Source organism: Lepidochelys kempii, chromosome 3 (genome assembly GCF_965140265.1).
Source record: "Lepidochelys kempii isolate rLepKem1 chromosome 3, rLepKem1.hap2, whole genome shotgun sequence".
NCBI classification, from domain to species: Eukaryota; Metazoa; Chordata; order Testudines; family Cheloniidae; genus Lepidochelys; species Lepidochelys kempii.
In genome coordinates this window covers 107,849,712-107,871,094 of record NC_133258.1, presented here as the reverse complement: position 1 = coordinate 107,871,094, position 21,383 = coordinate 107,849,712, and the positions used below count along the sequence as shown (strand labels likewise).

Sequence of the window (21,383 nt, the reverse complement as noted above, 5' to 3'; positions counted from 1 at the left end):
CATCTGATGTATATTTTAGCCAAAGACTTATGTAAAACTCCAGGAATAAAGGAAAATATTGTTGAAATTGAAAACTACTTCTGTAACAACCACTTTATTTCAGCTTCATGGGAGAGCAATAAGATCCAAACTATTTCTCCCCCAAGATGTACAATGGAACTCAGTGGCTGAATGTTTTGAGCTATTTATTAAGAACTGGCCTATTTTGATGACAACTTATCAAGAAAATTGTGACAAAATAGATGGAACTATCACAGACAAAGCAGCCAACATTGCACTAAAGAGAAATATAGAAGACATGCTGAATACACTGAAACCTATTTCCATAGCCTTGAACAAACTGCAGAAAGATTACTGCTGTACTGCTGATACTGTTGAAATTTGGAAAGGACACTGAAGAAAGAAATACTCAAGAACAATGTTAAATTGTAGGCAGGAAAGAAGCAGATAGGTCAAGCACTTACTCCACCTCATTTTCTTGCCAATATTCTCAATCCAAAGTACTAGAGTAGATTCCTAACTGCTGAAGAAGATGCAACTGCTATGACATGGGCATCTAATAGTCACCCTTCAAGTCACACCAACCATAATAAATTTCAGGGCTTGAGGTGAACCATTCAAGAAGTATATGTTTGCTGATGTTTTAAAGAAAGTCTCACCACTCAAACAGGTGGAAGTCAGTAGCTAAGCACCTGGAACCATATCATGCTCAAGTGCTAAACTGGCTTCTGACAGCTGTAGCCTCTTTTGCAGGCATAGAAAGACTATTTTCTTCATGTGGACTAACACTCGAAGTTGAGAAATCAATTGGGAATTCAAAATGCAGGAAAACTTGTCTCTCTCTTTCAGCCTATGCATAAAAACAAAGAGGGAGGGATTGAGATTTACTAGTTTTAGAAGTGTGAAACACAGCCCAAGTAACTTAGGAGACTGTTGTCTCATTTTCAGCAGACTTAGGCAAGTAGGAACTTAAGCTCCAGTCACTTTCACTTAGGCATGTTTGAAATTCTTCCCAGGCTCACCTGAAATAATCAATTTTATTCACTGACTACAGTTAATACCTCTGTTTCTTTATTAAACCATTTAGTTGTAAATGTGAACTATGTCCTGATAAGAGAAGTTTGTGCCCACAACATTTAAGGTTGTTTTAATAAAAATAAATTTTATATGCTGTTTTGTGCATTTAATTAAATTCCAGTTACCATCCTAATCCAGTTTGACACAAATCATGACAAAAAAATTAGTTTTTTGTTGTTAGAAATAAGCAATATGTTATTCACTAATTTTCTAACATATTAAAATGTACAATTAATAAGAATCTGAAAATATTAAGCTATACAGTTGCTTAAATAAATGTATATAGTTACAGTATACTCTCTTAGGTAGCAAAAAGATGTACAAAATCTAGCACAAAGGCTTTATTTAGTTGGAAGTGAACATGTTTTAATGGTTATACCAACCAATGAGAATGCAACTTTGTTTAGAAAGTAACTAAAGTGCAAATGGAAAACCTGATTAACATCGACTATTTAAATCAAGGATTTCAACTTGGTAATTTAAATCAGGATTTAAATTGCCTTGATTTAAAATCAATCCACCCTGCTTTCCAGAGTCATTTAATCTAACATAGACAACTGTTCTGTAGCAACAGAAACCACAACTCCTTTCACGCTCCTCCGGTGTGGCTGTACCGCTTCCAGCTCTGCCCCAGGCCTTCCATGCAGCTGTGTCTCCTGAGTCCTCCTGCCTGGGATCTGTACAGCAGACACCTACGGCACAGCAGGAGGAGGACAGTCAGACCCCCTCCCCCAGGTAACTGTGGGATGGATGTGGATCACGGGGAGGGACCAGGCTGGGGAGGAATCACATGGGGAGGTCACATGCCTCCCCCTATGAGTGCAGTGTACCAGCAAGAAATGATTTCTACTTGCTCCACTGTTTATTCCACTATGGAATTAGTAGTTTTAGTATTCATCATGCTACTTTTTTACAGGATGGCCAAGTCTAATTCACTTGAATTAACTGACTAAGTACATTACCTATTTTGCAGTATATATGTATATATATAAAAAACACCTTGGAGGGTCATATGCTCCCCCTTCCACTACATAACGTGGGAGATGTAGATGGGCAAAGTCAAACAGTAAGAGTTTGACTGAAAAAGTCAAAAATTTGAGTCAAACAATAAGTCCTCCCCAAAGATAACAAAACTTGAAATTCCTGATATTTCTAAGGAAAAATACAAGCTGAAGAAAACTGTTTTCCTTTTGGAGGAAAAAATAGCCAGACTACCTTTAAAAAGTAAGAGAGATCCCATCCAAGAAAAAAAAATATTTTCAGTTCATGTTTAATAGTATTCCAAATCCTGGAATTGAGGGCGGATCATTTACAGTACCACATTTTAAAACTTACCACAATGTTGTATATGTGCTGGGTGGTCTCATTTTTCAAAACACTACGTAGGAGATACATATTTGTACTATTAATACTACAAACCTGATATTGTTTCAAAAAATTGTATTGAAAATTATAAACAACTATTTTAGAACATACTATTCTCTAAAGAATACCAGCTTGTTAAATAAAATGAATTAATTGGAAAATACAGTTATATTTGCAATTACAAACACATGTTGTAACTCTGAAGTCCAGATGGTAATGCAAATAGGCTGTACAAATCTCCATTAAGAATTCTAGAAAAAGAATGACCAATTCTCTCTTCCAAGCTCTGGTCTTTCAGTGCTGTTATTTAAAGACCAACTTCTGGTCCTCCAACATAAAGCTGGAATAAAACTAGAAAAATCTGATCTAGCTACACTAAATACTGTGCAACAACATAGCTGTCAATGTATTTAGACTGATTAAAAAACAGGATTTTTTTAAAAAAAATACATGAATTTAAAATTGCTGACTTTAATAAGAGGATACTCATGGTCATTGTGATGAATAACCCTTTCATTTACTCTCAAGGGAGACAGAAATAGGCCAGATCTAGGCCCTCAGTCAAAGGAAAGGTACCGGGGGCTGCCCCATAAAGTACGAGGAAGATGCTGGCTACGGTCAGAGCAAACACAAGAAAAGTTTAAAATATTATGAGGAAGATGACAATGGGCAATAACTTGATCTGTAGACTTGCAAACTTTACCTAAAAAGTATCAGGTTTTAATCTTTGAAATGGTCAGTATTAATACCTGCGTCTTTAATATTCAGATTATTGCACTTCCACAAAACAATTAAAATAACACACTACCTCCAAGTACACTGTCAGAGTCAATCCAATGCACTTTCTAAAACCTTACTTCAGCTTTAACAATCAGATACTCCAAACATCCCAAACACTTTACACAGAGCTAACAATAGCAAAATCAATGGCTTTCCAAGTTAAAAGCTTTACACAATCTAATAGATTCTGAACTTAAGCCTCATAATAAAATTAATTCAATATAACTTTCTTTTTATGAGTGTCAGGAGAAAGCATTTTTTAAAAAGTCTTCCTTGTCTCATCACTATCTGTTTGCTTAGTATGTAACATGAGATATATACACACTATAAAGGAAGAAGCCACAAAAAAAACTTAAGAAAATTGTTGACAAGGTTTGAAGACAGGTTTTACATTTGCTCAGTTTCTCTTATGGACATAACCAAGGGAAATGAAAATCCACCTGTTTTTAAAAATACTAGCTGAAAGAATAAAAGGAGATTCCCCTGTCCCGTTTTTTTTCCTTTGGTTTGGGGGGGAGATTTAAAAACATATGTTTTATCTCTGGCCCTCATTACTATAGTATCCAAGTGCTTCACAAACTTAAAATATATTTATCCTCACATCTCTCCTTTGACATAGGAGAATACTATATTCCCCATTTTCTAATGCTGAACTGAGGCACAGAAAGGCTAAGTGACTTGTCTAAGGTCACAGAAAAAGTCTATGGCAGACTTGATCCCAAGTCTTTGACTATTGCCCTAACACTGGAGCATCATTCCTCTCTTTAATGGCCAGCGTGAAAATGTTTCACAAACGGCACCTTTGCTTGCCTTTGTTAGAAACTTAGAGGATCAGCAGGTTGAAGAATGAAATACACTCATCCCTAAAGCTGGTACTTCAAGGCAAAGACTGACCTACATTTTCAGGACCATTTGGGGAACTTTGCAGTGTAACTGTCTATGCTGTACCCATTCAACAGATGAAAACATCAGTCTTCAAGACTTATCAGTCACACCTATTGTGAGCACTTAATTCATATGAAAGACACAAGCAATGGATTCTGTATGCAATGGAAAGGTTACAGTTCTAATTCTTGGTTAAGGCAATTTACCATATTCCCTATTAAATCCAATCTTGTAGAGATCGTAACATTGCTGTTTTTTAAGAGCACTACTATGTTCCAATATATTAATGTGAAAACACTAAATTTGATATTAGAAATGAGTAAGAGTTTAGTAAAAAGGTAAGTTTGACATCTTTTTCAAATACTTGAGAAACTGCTTGAAAAGTAGAAGCAGACAAGTTCAATTAACTGCAGTCATGGGTTACCACATCTAAGATGACACAACTCGTTCAAAGAAAGAAGTCAAAAAATGGGATTGTCTACACACAAGAAAAATAACTCTTGAGCAACTACAGTTTGTGAAAGCTACAGAAGAGGGTCTGTTATGTTGGCCCTGAAGCAATATACATTGCGACATCTGAGTCATATTCACTCAGTATCGAGATTTTTCTCATCCCAACCCGTACTGGCCTCTAGTGGGAAGGATGTCATTCTGTAATAATCCCTAGATCTGAGCTACTGTAGGATTAGCATTGTTAGCTCCAAACAGTCTCATCCAGCTCTCCTCAGCCAAGAAAAAACACCACAATGCAGACTAAAGGGTGGATGGGAAAAGGAACTCCTTTATTTGAAGAGTAGGGTGGGTGCGTGGGATGGTACAAGGTCGGGGAAGTAACACATGCTTTCTAAATTAAACCTTGCATATTAATAACCAAAATGAATTTTATATAATCAATGTCAATTTAGAAAAGAAAAAAAATTACATTAATTCCACAACAGGTCTTCAGATTTATAGCACACCTGTTTTAGAAGAGTATACTGCAGAATCATACCACCAATCTACATTCCTATGAAACATCCATCAAAGACTGATCATGTACAATTATATGTGGTTGTCAGTAAGTTGGGAAGGGGCAGAGAAGGAAAGTGTGAAATCACTGCATTTTCAATGGTCGTTTCTTTTGTGATTTGAGTATTTAGCAGTGAGATGTATGTTTTGCAATATGAAATATGTTTGGCGAAGATATCTTAATATTTTATGATTAAATGGAAACAGTCAACTTGCAAATCATTTTCTGAAAACGACTGCTTTTATTGTGATTTTTAGCTTTTACCGTATTTTTTTCCCTTTTTGTCCAAATCAAACAGGGATATATGAGATTAGGTAAAATGAGGGGTAACCCCAGCAGAAGAGATTCAAATCCCTGGTTCTCAGGGTCAAGGAATTTACTAAAGGCCTGATGTTCTTTAATCACCTTATTAGGACACTAAGTGCTTGTCTATACAAGGAACTTAGTGCAGAGTAATTTAGGGTGTAAATGCAAAGTGCAAAGGCGCTTCTAGTGTGAAGTAAGAGAATCCACACAGGGAGTTAGTGAGAAATCACTATTAGTGCGCTTTAAATTCACATCCATGCTTACCCTACATATCCCTGTGTAGACAAGCTGCCAGATGCAAGAGAGTGGAGATGCTGATCTCAACTTGGGCTCCTCTGCAGAGAATTTTGCCCAAAATGACAAGTTCCAGGGAGATGCCAATGGGAATTATAGTTAGCTGGATGACAGAATAGGTTGGAGCTAGAGCTGGGCAAATCACTGATTTGGCAATTAAAAAAAACAATAGCACCCAAATCAAATTTGAAAAATTCCAGACAAATTTGGCAAATTGAAGTCCATTTCAGATTAAATTAAACATTTTATTCGACTGAAAACATTTTGTTCTGGCCATTTTTAAAGGGCTAGATTCACAAAATAGCCAGAGGAGAATGAGTTGGTGTAAGGAACATTCTGAGAGAGGTTAAAATGGAGATTTCATGATCCTCAGGTCTGTACTGAGGTCCTAGACCGAGGGTTATTCTCTGACCAGTGGGTAAGTAATAGGTTTAATGGTTTACTTAAATCAAAGAATACACACCTGAGAAAACAAGTTTTAATTTCTGAATCATATCTGTTCTATATTTCCATTTCTGTCCATCCCCTAGTATTTTTAAACAATATCACCAGCTTGATTTCATTGTTCTAATAATTTCCATCAAATACATTTGGCAATTATTAACTTTTATTAACCTTTCTCGTAAGTGTTTGCTAAACACACAACTACTTGTTCTTCTGCTGCAACAATAAGGGCAAAAGCATAGAGTACAGTTTCTCCCTTGCAATCCTCTTAAAGGAATAAGTGCCCACAAACAAAGACAGACGAAGGAAAATACTTGATATAGGATGAAGGAAACCCATCTTCAAGAAACTGAAATTGAGGACAACTTATAATTTATCCCATATATTCAAAACATGGGTCACAGCACACCACAAACTAGGTGTCTTATTCCTTAAATATTCCAGAAAAACAAAAGATTAAAATCTATTCCTTAATGTGTAACCTCAAATCATACACTTAAAAAAACCCCATAAAATCTGTTTCCCCATTGCTATTAGCAATACGGAAAACAGATTGTTCAACCATGGACAACATGTGAATCAGTTTGAACTCTGAAGTCTTAGTAGGTACCATCCTACAAAGAAACTTTGTTGCAGACATGTAATAAATGTATGTTTCCTTCCAGTATGTAGGAACTCCACAGAACTCACCTTTTAATAAACAAGAAATCTTCTGGGCACTATATTTTATGCTTTTGAATTCTAATAAGCCCTCGTTAAATGTATAAAGTACATAATTGACAAAGATTTTTTTCAATAGAAAGATCTAATACCATTTAGTTATATACTGCTTCAAAAAAAGATTAAATGGTTACTCAAAATTTTCCTAATAAGCAAAAATGTATCAAGTTACAGTAGAACATTGTTTCTGCAACTATAACCAAGCACAATGGGAAAAATATTTCTTGCTGTCTATAGTCAGTCCTGTGCCTTAATAATAGCCAAGTTTTTAAATTTACCACTTATGCTAACACTTTACTGGAACTTGAAATTTCAGTTGAGGCTAATTTTGAAAAACACAAAGTAGGTTTTCATTAAGAAACATATTACAGTATGTCAAATACCGGTGAGGGTGAGAGGGTCTACACTGTAGCTGCTGTATAAAACAAGCAGACAGAAATAGCTTGGTAATGCTAAACAGAATGATCCTATAGAACTGCAATACACTACACAGTTCTCAGCCTTAGAAGACAAGAAGGCCAAGCAGAGCTTCCTTATTCTTTATCACTTGTCACAAGAAAAAATGACATTGGATCTACTGCAGGTAGAAAAGGTCAAGTCTGCCAACATTTTATTACTCCCCAAACTCCCCAAAGTGGAAAAACCCCATTTAACTGCTGAAAAATGTTGGCCAGAGGCTTTTTCCTCTGTTCCACTCAGCTTTTCAACCAAACTATGGCCAGCTAGAGTTCTGGGAGAAGTAAGCAACTTGAAATCTTGTATGTGTTTTCTTCCCTTGCATTTCAGGAAAATCACTAATACACATGCTGAGTAAGGGCTTTTTTAACTGTCATCTGTCCAAAAGATTAATTTGAAGATGATGGGAGAAGGAGAAGGGAGAGCTGAAAAAAAAAAAATCTAAGGATCAAATTCTTTTTGCACCTATTTTACACCAGTTAGTCCAATGATTTAAACAGAGATACTTCAGATTTATAACACTGTGTTATCAGAATCAGGCCCTATATCTCTGCTTCTTAGAAGTTGCTGGAACACACTGACTATTATCACTTATACTATTTTATACTGCATTTACTGGATATGGAAATATGATTTATGTACGTACTATAGTGTTGAAAAGATTCAGGGACAATAGTGTTGCTTTCAGTACACCTGCACAGCTATCAATAACCTTTAAATTAGAGCTACAGTAAGTAAAATGAACACAATTTAGTTAATAAATATACTCTTGAAAATTTACAGGTTAATTTGAAAAGAGCCAAGAGTGAAAGGTTGAAAAAAATCAGTATCGAAGAAGTTTCCTTCATCAAACCTCTACAACAGAAGTGAAAACTTAGTTACAAAAACAAGTAATTATCTCTCAAACACAGTTATTTTGCAAGTTTATTTTCCAGTCAGACTGTCTTTGATATTACTTGGGGACATCTTTTTCTTTAGATATTGAACAGGCCAGAGATTTATTATCAGAGTTTTCCTCCTTGTGTTTAGAAAATGACATCCCTTGAAGAAATCATACAATTCTATTAAACAATCTACCCTCCACACATATTACTTAATGAAGGAAGAATTCCACCTTGTTCACCATTAATCACCTATGCCCTTTTCTCCAGTGGAGCTATATAACTTTTCTTTTAGACATTACTAGATAGTAAATCTGATCATCAGTGGGGTGTGGAAACAGCTCGGCACTGAACAAGCACCACTGAGAAGACCTTGCCATATGATTAACACAAACTATTTAATACAGCCTAGAAAAGGAAATGCTCAAAAAAAGTCTTTTACAATACACATTTTAAAATAAACATAGTTTAAGCCCAAGGTGTATTCTTTAAAAACTATTATAGTCTAACAATAAATAAATACTTCTAAATGTATATCTTTCTATTTAAAATTTTCTGTTTGCTATTTTTGTGAGACAAACAATATGTTACACTTTGCTTCTTGATTTTTAGTTATTACTTAGAGGTAGAAAATCCAACTTCGAACTCAAGTACCAAGGTCTGTTCATAACACAGACTTAACACCCACTATCCATTGAAATGGGGGTGGGGGGAAGGACACGAAGGGAGGGAACAGCAGGAAGTTACATATAGAAGTAATATCAAGGAGTGGTCACTACTGACAATTTTACTGCTAAACAATGTGCAGAAATGCCCTTCACCCCTGGCACTGCCAACACTCATGAACGTGTTTAACTTTAAAACCTTGAGTAGTCACAAGAAGTCAATGGGAGTACTCATCATAGTAAAGTTAAAAACACACATTTATAGGATTGAAGCCTATCTCCTTGATCCTGAAACTCCTTGTCCCTGCATCAAATCCCACCAACATGGAGTTCAAAAGGGCTCTCCAGCACATCAACACACCAGAAGTTGCAGGATTGGAGCCATACAATATAGCAGGAACAGTTTCATTGCTAGAGATGGGTCGGATGTCTATTTGTATGAAACACTACTTAAAGTTTTGAAATAATTTCAGTGATGACTGATTCTTTTGCTCTGTGACATTTAAAAGGATTCAGAATCTATACAGTGTTTGGTTTTGAAAACAAGATGTCATCACTTTTTACTTTAAGTTGTAATGAGAAACATTATGTCACTGGAACATATTCTTCTGCTATGTTCAATAACACAGTAAGCACACTTAAGTGACCAAATGGAAAAGTCAAGGCCACCTACACTAATTTAAAGCTCAAGCAGGGAAGTACCATAAATGATATAAAGCTAATTGGCACTTTATCTCCTCTCCCTTAAGTACTTATTCACTGAAGTACAAATATCACAAAATACATTCAAATATCACAATATATTAAGGTGTGATAAAAAGTTAGTTTTTTCCTACATACTCCTGAGAACTTATATTAGATTTCAAAACAAATATATAAATCAAAAAAACGAGAAATTATATTGGTTAATCATCAAACATTTCTGCATTTAGTTTCATCAGAACAAAAACCTGCACTTACTTGCTTACATGAAACTCTATTATTTGTATGACGTAGTTAGACATTGTGTTACATCTGATAACGAAAAAGCACTTCAGGAGCTAGCTAGTGCTTCCTGTCACATACAAGATGACTTTGTGTTGTGTTTTACTAGAACCATCCAGCAATTATTATTATAAACCTCTAGTTTTCCTGTTATTTTACAGATGCCTTATTCAACTTGTTGATATTCTAGTACTGTATTAGCATATTATTTGTGTGCACGAAATAAAGAATAGCATCATTCTTGTGCCTCCGAGTTGCCTATGTTTTTCAAAACACTGCAAGCCTGCATTTTCAGTTTACCTCTGTATACAAAGAAGTACTTTATTAAATCATTGGTTAAAAAGTTCCTTTCCCCATTTACTTTCTGAAAATATACTACTACAACTCCAAGAAGTTACCTCCTGATAAAGTTATCTCAAAGGGGAAGAATAAGTCATTTAAGAGACAGAAACAGTACACCTAAAACTTAGGTTGACCTAGCTATGTTGCTCAGCGATGTGAATAATTCACACCCCGGAGAGATGTACTTAGGCCAGGCTAAGCCCCAATATAGACACCACTAAATGAATGGAAGAATTCTTCTGTCAACTACTACTACCTCTCGAAGAGGTAGATTAACTACAGCAATGAAAAAAACCCTTCTGACAGTATAGCAAGGGTCTACACTAGTGCAGCTGTGCTACTGTAGTGTAGACAAGCCTTAAGAAAATATAATTTCCTCCCTGCTGAAAATGAGTGAGGGCCATTCTACAGTACAGTGCTACATAAACGCAGCTACACTGATGCAACTGCGCCACTGTAACATGTCTGGTGATGCGCTATGCTGTCGGGAGAGCACTCTCCCGTTGGCATATACTTCAGCAAGAAACATAAGCTATGTTGGCAGGAGAGCATCTTCCGCCGACGTAGCACTGGCGTGAACAGCGCAAAACTTGCATCCACGTAACCTGAGCAACGTAAGTTAGATTGACTTGGGCTGTAGGGTAGACCTGCCCTTAGAAAGAGGAAATGTCAAATAATAACAAATGAAGATTTTAAATATCTAGAAGGATACACAAACACCTGCCTCAAAAGATGAGGAAAGTGAACTGCTGAAGGCAAGACAATTCAGCAGCAGAGCTGGGAACAGAACCAAGCTCCCCTCAATCCTAGTCTGTTTCTCCATTTTAAGAGTCTACTTTTATATATTTCAAAGAGGCATTTGAAAACCTCCATCACTGATTTTTTTAAAATCCCTTATTAAAACTATTCCAACTTCTAAGCAAAGACAAGGAGGAGTACTTGTGGCACCTTAGAGACTAAAAAATTCATCTGGGCATAAGCTTTATAGGGAGGTGAAGGTGGTGCCACTGGGTGGTATTTTGCTAGACGTTGTGTCTTGGGCATTAATCACTGAGGGTTGGGCGGCGACCCAGAATAGGTGCTCCCTTAATTAAAGGCAACGCTAAATTTGGAACAAACATTAATTTTTCGCACCGGATTAAAAGTGGACAAATTTAGTCGTGGTACAAAACGATTTATTAGGTTAGTATTCCTAACTCCACCCCCGAAAAAGTGGTCTGTCCCGGGAGGGGGGCGGGGGGGACGCGGCCCGCCCGGATTGTAGCTCGGGTCGGGCCTGCAGATCAGGACCCAGCGAGACGCGGGCCCAGGGGGCTGCGGTTAGAAGGGGCGTTGGGGGCGGGGCAGGGGACACAGTCACGGGGTGGGGGCGTGGCTGTCGGGGACCGGTCGGTGAGTGGGGGGCGGGGCGGGGCTCTCGTGGCCGTGGCAGCCTCACTCACAGTAATACGCCACCACCGGCTCCCGCTTGTCCAGCTCCTGCCCGGTTCGCAAGTGATGCTGGAGGCTCCTGAACTGCTCAGGCAAAGGAGGAAGGGCCGCGGCCGCCATGACGCCCCAGTCGGACCCGCGGCGCCAGCACTAGCAACAACAACTAGTCCCACGCCCGACCCCCGCGGTCCACTTCCGCTTCCGGTGCCGCGGCAGCCGCCGGCCGAGGCGTGCGGGGGGGGGGGGAGAGCGTGGCGCCTCGCTCCTGCAGCAGCGACACCTGGTGAGCGACGGGGAAAAGTGAGGCGGGGAGGGCTGCCACCTGCGGCGCGAAGTGGCGTAGTAGGGAGCGCGCCGGCCTGGGAGCGGGGCGACTCGCGTTCGAAGCCCACCGCGGACACGAGCCTCCCTTTATCCGCGAGCTTTAGCAATGGGGCTAGCCTGTGGTCGCTAGTGCAGCCGCTGCGGGCCTGTTCCTAGCCACAAAGGGGAGACAAAAGTTGTGGCCTCCTCTACTGTGTGGGTTCCCCTGTCAAATAGAGCAGGGCTGCTTAGGCGGCAGCTGTGATCATAAGGGAAGCCGTGGGTCGGTGCAAAGGGTGGCGTATAGGCACGTGCCTGAATGTTGCTCTCAATTGCGTTAAGGGGTGGAAGTGACTTGTTAGTGCTCTGTACCCTTCCTGTCTCATCTTAGCTTTTGCTTCCTCTAGCAAACAAATAGCACAGCCCTCACCCTTGAAAGTTTAGGTTGCACTATGAGGTTTTCAAAGGCACAAAAAGGTAATTGGATGTAAAATTCCCAGAGACAGTCAGTCCTATTTGGGACTAAGCACCTCCCCTCTAGAGTCGATCTCTAGAGGATGTATAGGTTAGTTTTATTTGAGAACAAACCATAAGACAAAAGTTTTATTCAGAACAGTTGTGATTTAGCAAACCATACTATGGCAAGCTGGCAGATTCACCAGCCTGGAACAGTGCATTCCTAGTGGACCTACAAGCTATGCTTCTTAGGAAATTTTTCCTTCGAGTCTTCATGCCTCCCCTGTGGCTCTTATTTGGATATGGCGGGAGAGGACGGGGGCAAAGGGAAACTTGGATGCAAAGCTGCTTAAGAAATGGAGCTGCTTAAGTGATTCACTGTAAAGTGGGCACTTTTCCTGGAGAACCTCTGCACTCTACAACCCCCTTCAGTCATCTCCCCTGTTGCACATCTGAATGGATTTTTTTCCATTTATTTTTACATGGTTAAAAATGTAGCAAATACATGCTTGAATGTGTCATGAGTTGGGACATGGGAGGATGGAGGGGATTAAATATGATGGAGTGGACAGGGGACTGGATGGGATAGAAAGTTGTGAGGGGACTGGAGCATTGTGGTATTATGCTGGAGGTTGGGTGGACCCCAGCAAGCATGTATTTGATATATGGGCAATTACATGATGTCACCACCTCACTGTAACTGCTGGGCCTACTAGCTGCCTTATATTCAGGGTACATGAAGGAACTGTTAAATGCCCATTTAGTGATAATTGAAACAATGAAAGTCATTGCCCGAAGACTAGACTGAATGCAAATGCTGGGGCTAGGGATTGTTTTGATTGCTCTATGTGTGTGTGTCAGAAACAGCCAGAGAAGTAGAAAGCCAAGAGAGCAAGAGGAGAACTTGTAGCATGACCATGAGAGAAAGCCAAGAGAGAGCTTTTGGGGCAGAGTATTGTCTGGAAAAAGGCTTGGAATTATGAACAAGGAAATTCCCCCTTGTTGTATGATTCCTATTGTGTTCCAGAAAACAGAACTTTGTGTACCTTTTTTGGAAATAAACAAGCTTGCATCAAAGAAATACCTGACTCCTTCAGTTTCTCCTCCTAATAGAAACAACCTGCAAGACCCTGAATTTTGGCTAATTGCTCTGGCTGGAAAGGGGTAACAGTGGGGACAAAGACCTAGTGCAGAAAATGGAAGCATGGAATAAAGGTGCAGACAAGGGTGTGAAGAAAGCTTCAGGTAAGGGCATAAATAAAAAGGAAGTATAAAAGGTATCAGGGAAGAGAGGTCTGATGGTTTGGAGGACCAGGAGGGTGGGACTTGGGGGATGCTCAAATCTGGGAGTTCAGAGAGGGGCTGTAAAGGTTACAGACAGATATGGCAGAGGGAGCCATGGAGAACAGGGAAAGGGTGTGGTTTTTTAGGTTACACTTTAAATGCTTGAAGTTGTTTAACACTTTCAATATGGATAGAAGTATTTCCCTCCATTATCTAACCCCTCAGGTCCCATATAGCTATAATTCCATACACACACACTAGATGCAGATGTGTAGGGCCCTACCAAATTCACAGTCCATTTTGGTCAATTTCACAGTCATAGGATTTTAAAAATCATAAATGCCATGATTTCAGATATTTAAATCTGAAATGTCACAGTGTTGTAACTGTAGGAATCCTGACCCAAAAAAGCATTGCGGGGGCAGGGAGGGATGTTGCAAGGATATTGTAAGGGGGTCGCAGTATTGTCATCCTTACCTGTGTTGCTGCCTTCAGAGCTGGGCCCTCAGCTAGCAGTTGCCGCTCTCCGGCAAGCTAGCTCTGAAGGCAATGCAGAAGTAAAGGTGGCAATACCACGACCCCCCTACAATAACCCTGCGACCCGCCCACCTCCCCCAAGTCCCCTTTTGGGTCAGGACCCCGTTTGAGAAATGCTTGTCTTCCCCATGAAATATGGTCTTTTGTGTGCTTTTACCCTATACTATGCAGATTTCACAGGAGGAGACCAGATTTCACGGTCCGTGACATGTTTTTCATGGCCACGAATTTGGTAGGGCCCTACAGATGTGCAAAGAACCGCAAAAGGGAAACTGTACTTGGTGTGCCTCATAACATCTGTTAGAGAAGGCTGCCCTCTTTCAAACCCTGCACGCTAATTCCATTTAAACCCTTTTTCCTCATTTTAGAAAACAAGGAAATTGCCTCGTCTGCCCTCTTCCCACTCCCCCCATCACCAAATACCCCAAACTTTGTTAATTTGAAATTAAGTTCACTCAATAAAGATTTATACAATCTGAAGAGAAACTAGAACAGGTTATTCAAGAGCACATATCCAGTTTCTCAAACTTGTCCTCAAGCCCAGAACCTTTACTCTAACCTCAGCAAGATCCTATACTGTTCTGTTTCTATCTAAAATATTCTGAGGCCAGAACAAAGGTTGTACAAGTGAATATAATTTTGGGTAACTGGATGTGTACATTTTGGGTGATTTTACATTAGAATAGAAAGAGAGTTTGTTGTGGAGATTGTCAATCGGTGCAGCTGGACATTATAATTGGGTTTCAAGGCACCTGAGCTTTGGTTGGTGTGGATGTTAATGTTGTCTTAACTAATTATTTCCTTAATGTTTGGCAACTATATTGATAGAAAATCCAGTTCAGCAGCCTTAACTGCAAGTTAAAGTTTTTTTTGTACGGATGATTTATAAGATTTCCCTTGGCTCTGGATTTCAGGCGTATCTCACTGCAATGCCAACAAATGTTCACCTGTGTTCCTGGTACTTAGTGTTGCCTTGTTACCTCCAGAAGAAGGCAAGCAGCGAAGGCCTTATAAATACATAATAATTGAGAGCTCCTAGCAATGTAAGGTTCATTCATCAGGGATTGCCGACAACTTCCACCACACGAGAAAACTCAAGCCTGGCCAAGACTGTCCAAAGTCAGATCTCCTATAAAGCCCCAGCCTTCTATGAAGCTGGTCTCCCTGCAATACAACTCCTGCAGATAGAAAGCTGTGGGTACCCTGTCTGCTGTCCCTTCAGGGTGAATGCTCCCATGGCTACAACAGCTTTTGCAGTTTACACCTCCCTACACCAGCACGAGTGAATCTGGTTAATAGTGTGACCTTTATAGCGACCAGATTATTGATACAACTTCACATTTTTCATTCTGTGCAGTATTTATCTCATATCTTGTGCAGTAATACATTTCATACATGGAGATGTATTTACATTTTAATGCATGGGAAAGGAGCACTCCAGATATCCAATTGAGAGTACATCTACAACATTTGCTGCTTCCATTTACATTAAGAAAATACTTGTTGCCTCTGATATAATATTCTTCATAATTATACTTCATGCTGAGGCCACATAAATCACCTTCACAGAGGAGCGAGCCTATGTAAAACAGAGTTTGAAAATGGCTTGAGAGATGCATTTTGGGCCCAATTCTTCACTCCTTACTGAGGCAAAACTACTATTTAGTTCAATGGGAGTTTTTCTTTATTAAGAAATGCAGGATTGCATCCTATAGAAGGAGGATTATTAAGCAACTTAACCTTTAGGGCATTACATACAACAGCTTATGCATTGAACAAATTACATGTAGTGTTTAGAATGAGAGCTGGTGGAAAATCTTATTTTCTAGATCAAAGTGTCTCCTGTTTGTGTTGTAATGATACAGTTTGTACAGATTCATTGAATAAATTTATTTTCTTGTTAAAAGTAGCTGCTTCCTGTAATAATTTCAAAAAATAAAATAGAATATTTTGACTACTATATTCTGACATTTTATACACTACTTCTCATGTCATGAAATAATGTAAATAATATAAAATGAAAACAATTTGTTTTGAAACAAACATTCAAAAAATTTTCAAAAATGGATTGGTTTTGGAATGAAAACAAATTTCAAGATGTCAAAATTTCTCTCAAAATTCCAAGTTTTGAGTATCCTAGGCCAGGAGATGCTGTGGCCTAAAGGCTGGGTAATGGCCTGTGGTTTATAAGACTTGGGTTCAATTTCTGGCTCTGTGAAGGGACTGCTTGGTGAACTTGAGCACTTTTCTTTGCCTCAGTTTCCCCATTGCTATATGGGGATACTCATAGTGTCCAGCTCTCCTTTGCAAAGCACTTTGAGATCTATTGATGAAAAGTCCTATATAGAATCTAGGAATTATTATTATTTGTAATTAACATGAGGTCAGCTGGTCTATTTGGAAAGCATTTGAATTTCATCACTTAAACAGAACTATGAAACACTAGGGAAAAACCCTGACAACATTATAATTACTGATCTATATTTCGTGTACAGAGATGAACTGGATTGTCAATAGAGTCACACATTTTTGTATTTTTATACATAAAGAGGTTTATTGTACCTGAGATTACAAATTTACTTGGGAAAGAACAGATCCTGTATATATGTAAAAACAGTTGGATGGATATTTGATATATACAACAAAAATAAGTATATACTGACCAAAGTACATGTTATATTCAGCAAGCAAAAAACAAGAGCAGTCCCCCGGCCCTTGTTGTATTTCAAAATATCAAATAAATAATTAGTTAAGTGTGTTTGGCCAAACATATTGCATTCATTTATAATATTAAGACAAGAAAAATATCACTTGTTTCCATGGGAAGAGTCAAAAGATTAATCTATAGTACAAAAACATATTAGAATTTAGGATCTCATCATTAGCCAGCTCATAAAACTAATAGAACTAGGTAACCTGTATACAGTTTACATTGATATGAGTACAACAGCAACCAAATCCTGTATGCTTTACTCACTTGAAGTCACTGGGACTACCTGTGTGGATCACGATTACAAGATTTGCACAATTGAGCCTGTTGGGACAACTTACATGAATAAAGTGAACAGGATTTGGCCTCAGCTTACTGTAAAAGTTGTATTTGGATTCCCCACAGAGATTTCAAAGGTAAATTAATTTTGAAAGACCCTTAAGCCTGTACGTTTTACAGCAACTTTTTGTCTGCTCTTATTTGTTAACTTTTAGTTTAACTGTCTTTTTTTTTTAATAAGTTAAATTTCGCAAATAAGTTAAGCTTTTCCCCCCTCAGTTTATCCTCAGCGCTATGAGCCTCATCCAATGCCCACAGAAGACGATGGAAGGACTCCCATTGACTTCAGTGGACACTGGACCAAGCCCTAAGGTCAGTTTAATTCAAGAGAATGTGTCAGAAAGTCTCTTGTTTTGAGACTTCATCAAAAGTAGGCACACTGGAATATGAAACTGAGGGTTTTTTTTATTTAGTTCCTATGGACAATGATGAAGCAGACAAGACAGCTTAACTTTTAGAAATCAGAACTGAGTGGCAAAAAATCTCCAACAAACAAAAAACCTAGGTGATTATTAGCACTCTAACTGTAAACACTTAAAAAGGAAAACTACCCCTTTCTTTCTGTCCAGTCTTCAAGAAACAAGATTAATTTTCATGTTAAAATTTCCATTAATTATGAGATGGAAACTGGAGTGCAAGAGAAGATGAGATATATTTTCTATAAAAGTCTAAGATGTGTAAATTATAAAAATACATTTAATTCAGAGAATATTTTTAATGCACAGAATATTTATGATTATTTTTATTTAACAGTATATAGTGCCATGGGTGAGTAAAAGTGGCGTGGCAAAAATATATATATATATATATATCTACAAGGCCCAGTCTTTCAGGCCATACTCCGGCAAAACTCTCACTGAAATCAATGCATGACTGGGCCCACAAGCAGCAGTGTCATCCTGACAGCTCTTTTGAAATTTCCTGTTAAAAAATTAACTCACAGGGCCAGTTCCTCACCTCACCATATAATGAATATGTATGAATTATTAAATGCTACATATCTGAGGCAAGTTTAGGATCTGTACACTTTTACTTCATAAGTAAATATGAGCCATAAATATAAGCTCTGATTCATTACAAAGAAAAGGAAGAGGGGCTAAATTTTATCTTTAAATATAAAGATGAGCAGGGTAGGGGATTAAAGGAAGCTCAAGCTAGCTTTCTTTTTTAAAAGGGAATTTACATCTAGCATTGGACACAGATAAAATAGGTTTGGCTGTTGGAAGCTAGATTTAGACCTTGGTTCATACTAAAATCACAGCACAACCAGGAGTCTTAGTGAAGGCCAGGGATACGGTGGTTCAGGAATCAGGATGCAATGGTAGAGCTGCTTGAGAACATTTTAGAGCATTTTCTTGTACCATGTCAGGCATTACTGAAACATGAAAGCTCACTTCATGAGCATTAAAATTCACTGAACGAAAAGTTAATCGTGAGAGCATTTACGTAGTTTGGAAAGGCTTTCCCCTGCAGATTAATAATCACTCAATTTAAAAATAAACTTGTTCAAATGCATTTGTGCAGTTAAGTTACAAGTTCCAACAAGGGGTAAAGGGGGATGTCATAAATATAAAGGGAAGGATAAACCCCTTTAAAATCCCTCCTGGCCAGAGGAAAGCTCCTCTCACCTGTAAAGGGTTAAGAAGCTAAAGGTAACCTCGCTGGCACATGACCAAAATGACCAATGAGGAGACAAGATACTTTCAAAAGCTGGGAGGAGGGAGAGAAAAAATGGGTCTGTGTCTGTCTATATGATGCTTTTGCCGGGGATAAAACAGGAATGGAGTCTTAGAACTTTTAAAAAAAGAAAAGGAGTACTTGTGGCACCTTTTAGTAAGTAATCTAGCTAGGTATGTGTTAGATTATGATTTCTTTAAATGGCTGAGAAAAGAACTATGCTGGATAGAATGACTATTTCTGTCTGTGTGTCTTTTTTGTACCTTAAGGTTTTGCCTAGAGGGATTCTCTATGTTTTGAATCTAATTACCCTGTAAGGTATCTACCATCCTGATTTTACAGAGGTGATTCCTTTACTTCTATTTACTTCTATTTCTATTAAAAGTCTTCTTCTTGTAAGAAAACTGAATGCTTTTTCATTGTTCTCAGATCCAAGGGTTTGGGTCTGTGGTCACCGATGCAAATTGGTGAGGATTTTTACCAAACCTTTCCCAGGAAGTGGGGTGCAAGGGTTGGGAGGATTTTGGGGGGGTAAGACGTGTCCAAACTATGTTTCCCAGTAAACCCAGTTACAGTTTGGTGGTGGCAGTGGATATTCCAAGGACAAAGGATAAAATTAATTTGTACCTTGGGGAAGTTTTAACCTAAGCTGGTAAAAGTAAGCTTAGGAGGTTTTCATGCAGGTTCCCACATCTGTACCCTAGAGTTCAGAGTGGGGGAGGAACCTTGACATGGTGGCAGAGTAGTGGGATTAACCTAAAATCATTTTGAGATCAATTTGAGATTTTTTGAACTAGAAATACAGATTTTAAAAAGGATTTTTTTTTCTTTGGAGCTGCTGGAAAGCAGCTTGTTTTTTCTCTGCTTAGGGGCCAGAGGAGAGACAAAAGGGGATTATCTTTGTGAATTGCAGGTTTTCTTTGCCTGGAGGCAGGGTACTTAACCTCCTGCAGGGAAATTCACAGTCTTGGTAAACCAGAAGCCTTTTTTTCCCCTAAAAGTAAATGGGGGGGGGGGTGTGTGTTCTACCCATTTGCTTGGAGACAAAAGTGGCAGGGTTTTTTTTTTTTTTAGGATTTTGATTTTTTTTACAAGGAACACCGGTTTGAAAAAGAATTTTCTTTCCTTTAGGCTGCTGGTAAGCAGTTTTTCAAGTAGTTGGAGGTTTTTTGCTTTGATTTGAGGCCAGAGCAGAGACAAAGGGAATTGTCTTTTTCTGTAGGCTGACAATCACTATCAGAAAATAGGTATCCTATTCCAGCACAGCAAAATTTTACAGCCAAGTTTGTTTGTTTATTTCTAAACCTCGGGTGTAAAGTTAGTTAAAAACAGAGAGGTTAGGATGACAAAATCCACGGCTCAACAAAAGCTGGAATTAGCCAGATTTCAGGCTGAGGAAAAACAAAAGGAACATGAAAGAAAGACAGAATTCATGCGGCTGGAGAAGGAGGAGAAGGAAAAAGAGAGGAAGCATGTGGAGGAGGAGAGGGAAAAAGAGAGGAAGCATGCACTGGAGATGGAGAAGGTAAAGGCTCAGCAGAATATACCAACAAACCCTAGCAATCCTTCTGCAGGTTTGTAGGTGGGGAACTTCCCATCCCAGAAAGTTCCCCACCTACAAGGCAGGCGATGATACTGAGGCCTTGTTAGAAAACTTCGAAAGGGCCTGCCTTGGGTACAGCATCTCTACAGACCAATACATGGTAGAGCTGAGGCCGCAGCTCAGTGGACCCTTAGCTGAGGTGGCAGCTGAAATGCCTAAAGAACACATGAACAAGTATGAACTGTTTAAATCCAAGGCGAAAGTCAGAATGGGGATAACACCCGAGCAGTCTCGTTGGAGGTTCAGAGCCCTAAGGTAGAAACCAGACGTGTCATTTACCCGACATGCCTACCACATTGTGAAACATTGGGATGCCTGGATATCAGGAGCAAGTGTTGAATCTCCAGTAAATTTGCCCTTCCTAATGCAAATGGAACAATTCTTAGAGGGTGTTCCTGAGGAAATAGAAAGATACATCTTAGATGGGAAGCCCAAAACTGTAATCGAGGCAGGAAAGATTGGAGCCAGATGGGTGGAGGTGGCAGAGAAGAAGAAAACTGGTCGCAGTTGGAGCGGAGACCAGAAGGACAACCCCAGACCACACCCTATTACTGGGGGCCGCCCAAAGCCCCACCTACCTCCCAAAGAACCCTCCAGACCCCTTATCGTCCCACCACCCCGTTCTCCAGCAACCCACCTCGCCCCAGTGACCCGTCAGCTGGACGATGTTTTAAATGTAACGAACTGGGGCATGTAAAGGCCAACTGCCCCAAGAACCCCAACAGATTACAGTTCATTGCACCGGGATCACACCAGAGGTCCGCAGGCCCAGATACCTCCCAGATACCCTTGGAGCGGAGGGAAGCTGTGAGTGTGGGTGGGAAGAAGGTCACCG

General features: G+C 39.2%; 1 protein-coding gene across 1 annotated transcript in view; it reads right to left on the bottom strand.

The window, feature by feature from the left end:
- Positions 1 to 11,851, bottom strand: part of VTA1 (vesicle trafficking 1) — a 75,822-nt gene extending 63,971 nt beyond the window's left edge. Inside the window, exon 1 of the mRNA XM_073337486.1 lies at positions 11,651 to 11,851. Within this exon, the coding sequence (XP_073193587.1) occupies positions 11,651 to 11,759 (109 nt within the window). The 5' untranslated portion in view covers positions 11,760 to 11,851. The remainder of the gene's footprint in view (positions 1 to 11,650) is intronic.
- Between the last annotated feature and the right edge of the window lie 9,532 nt (positions 11,852 to 21,383).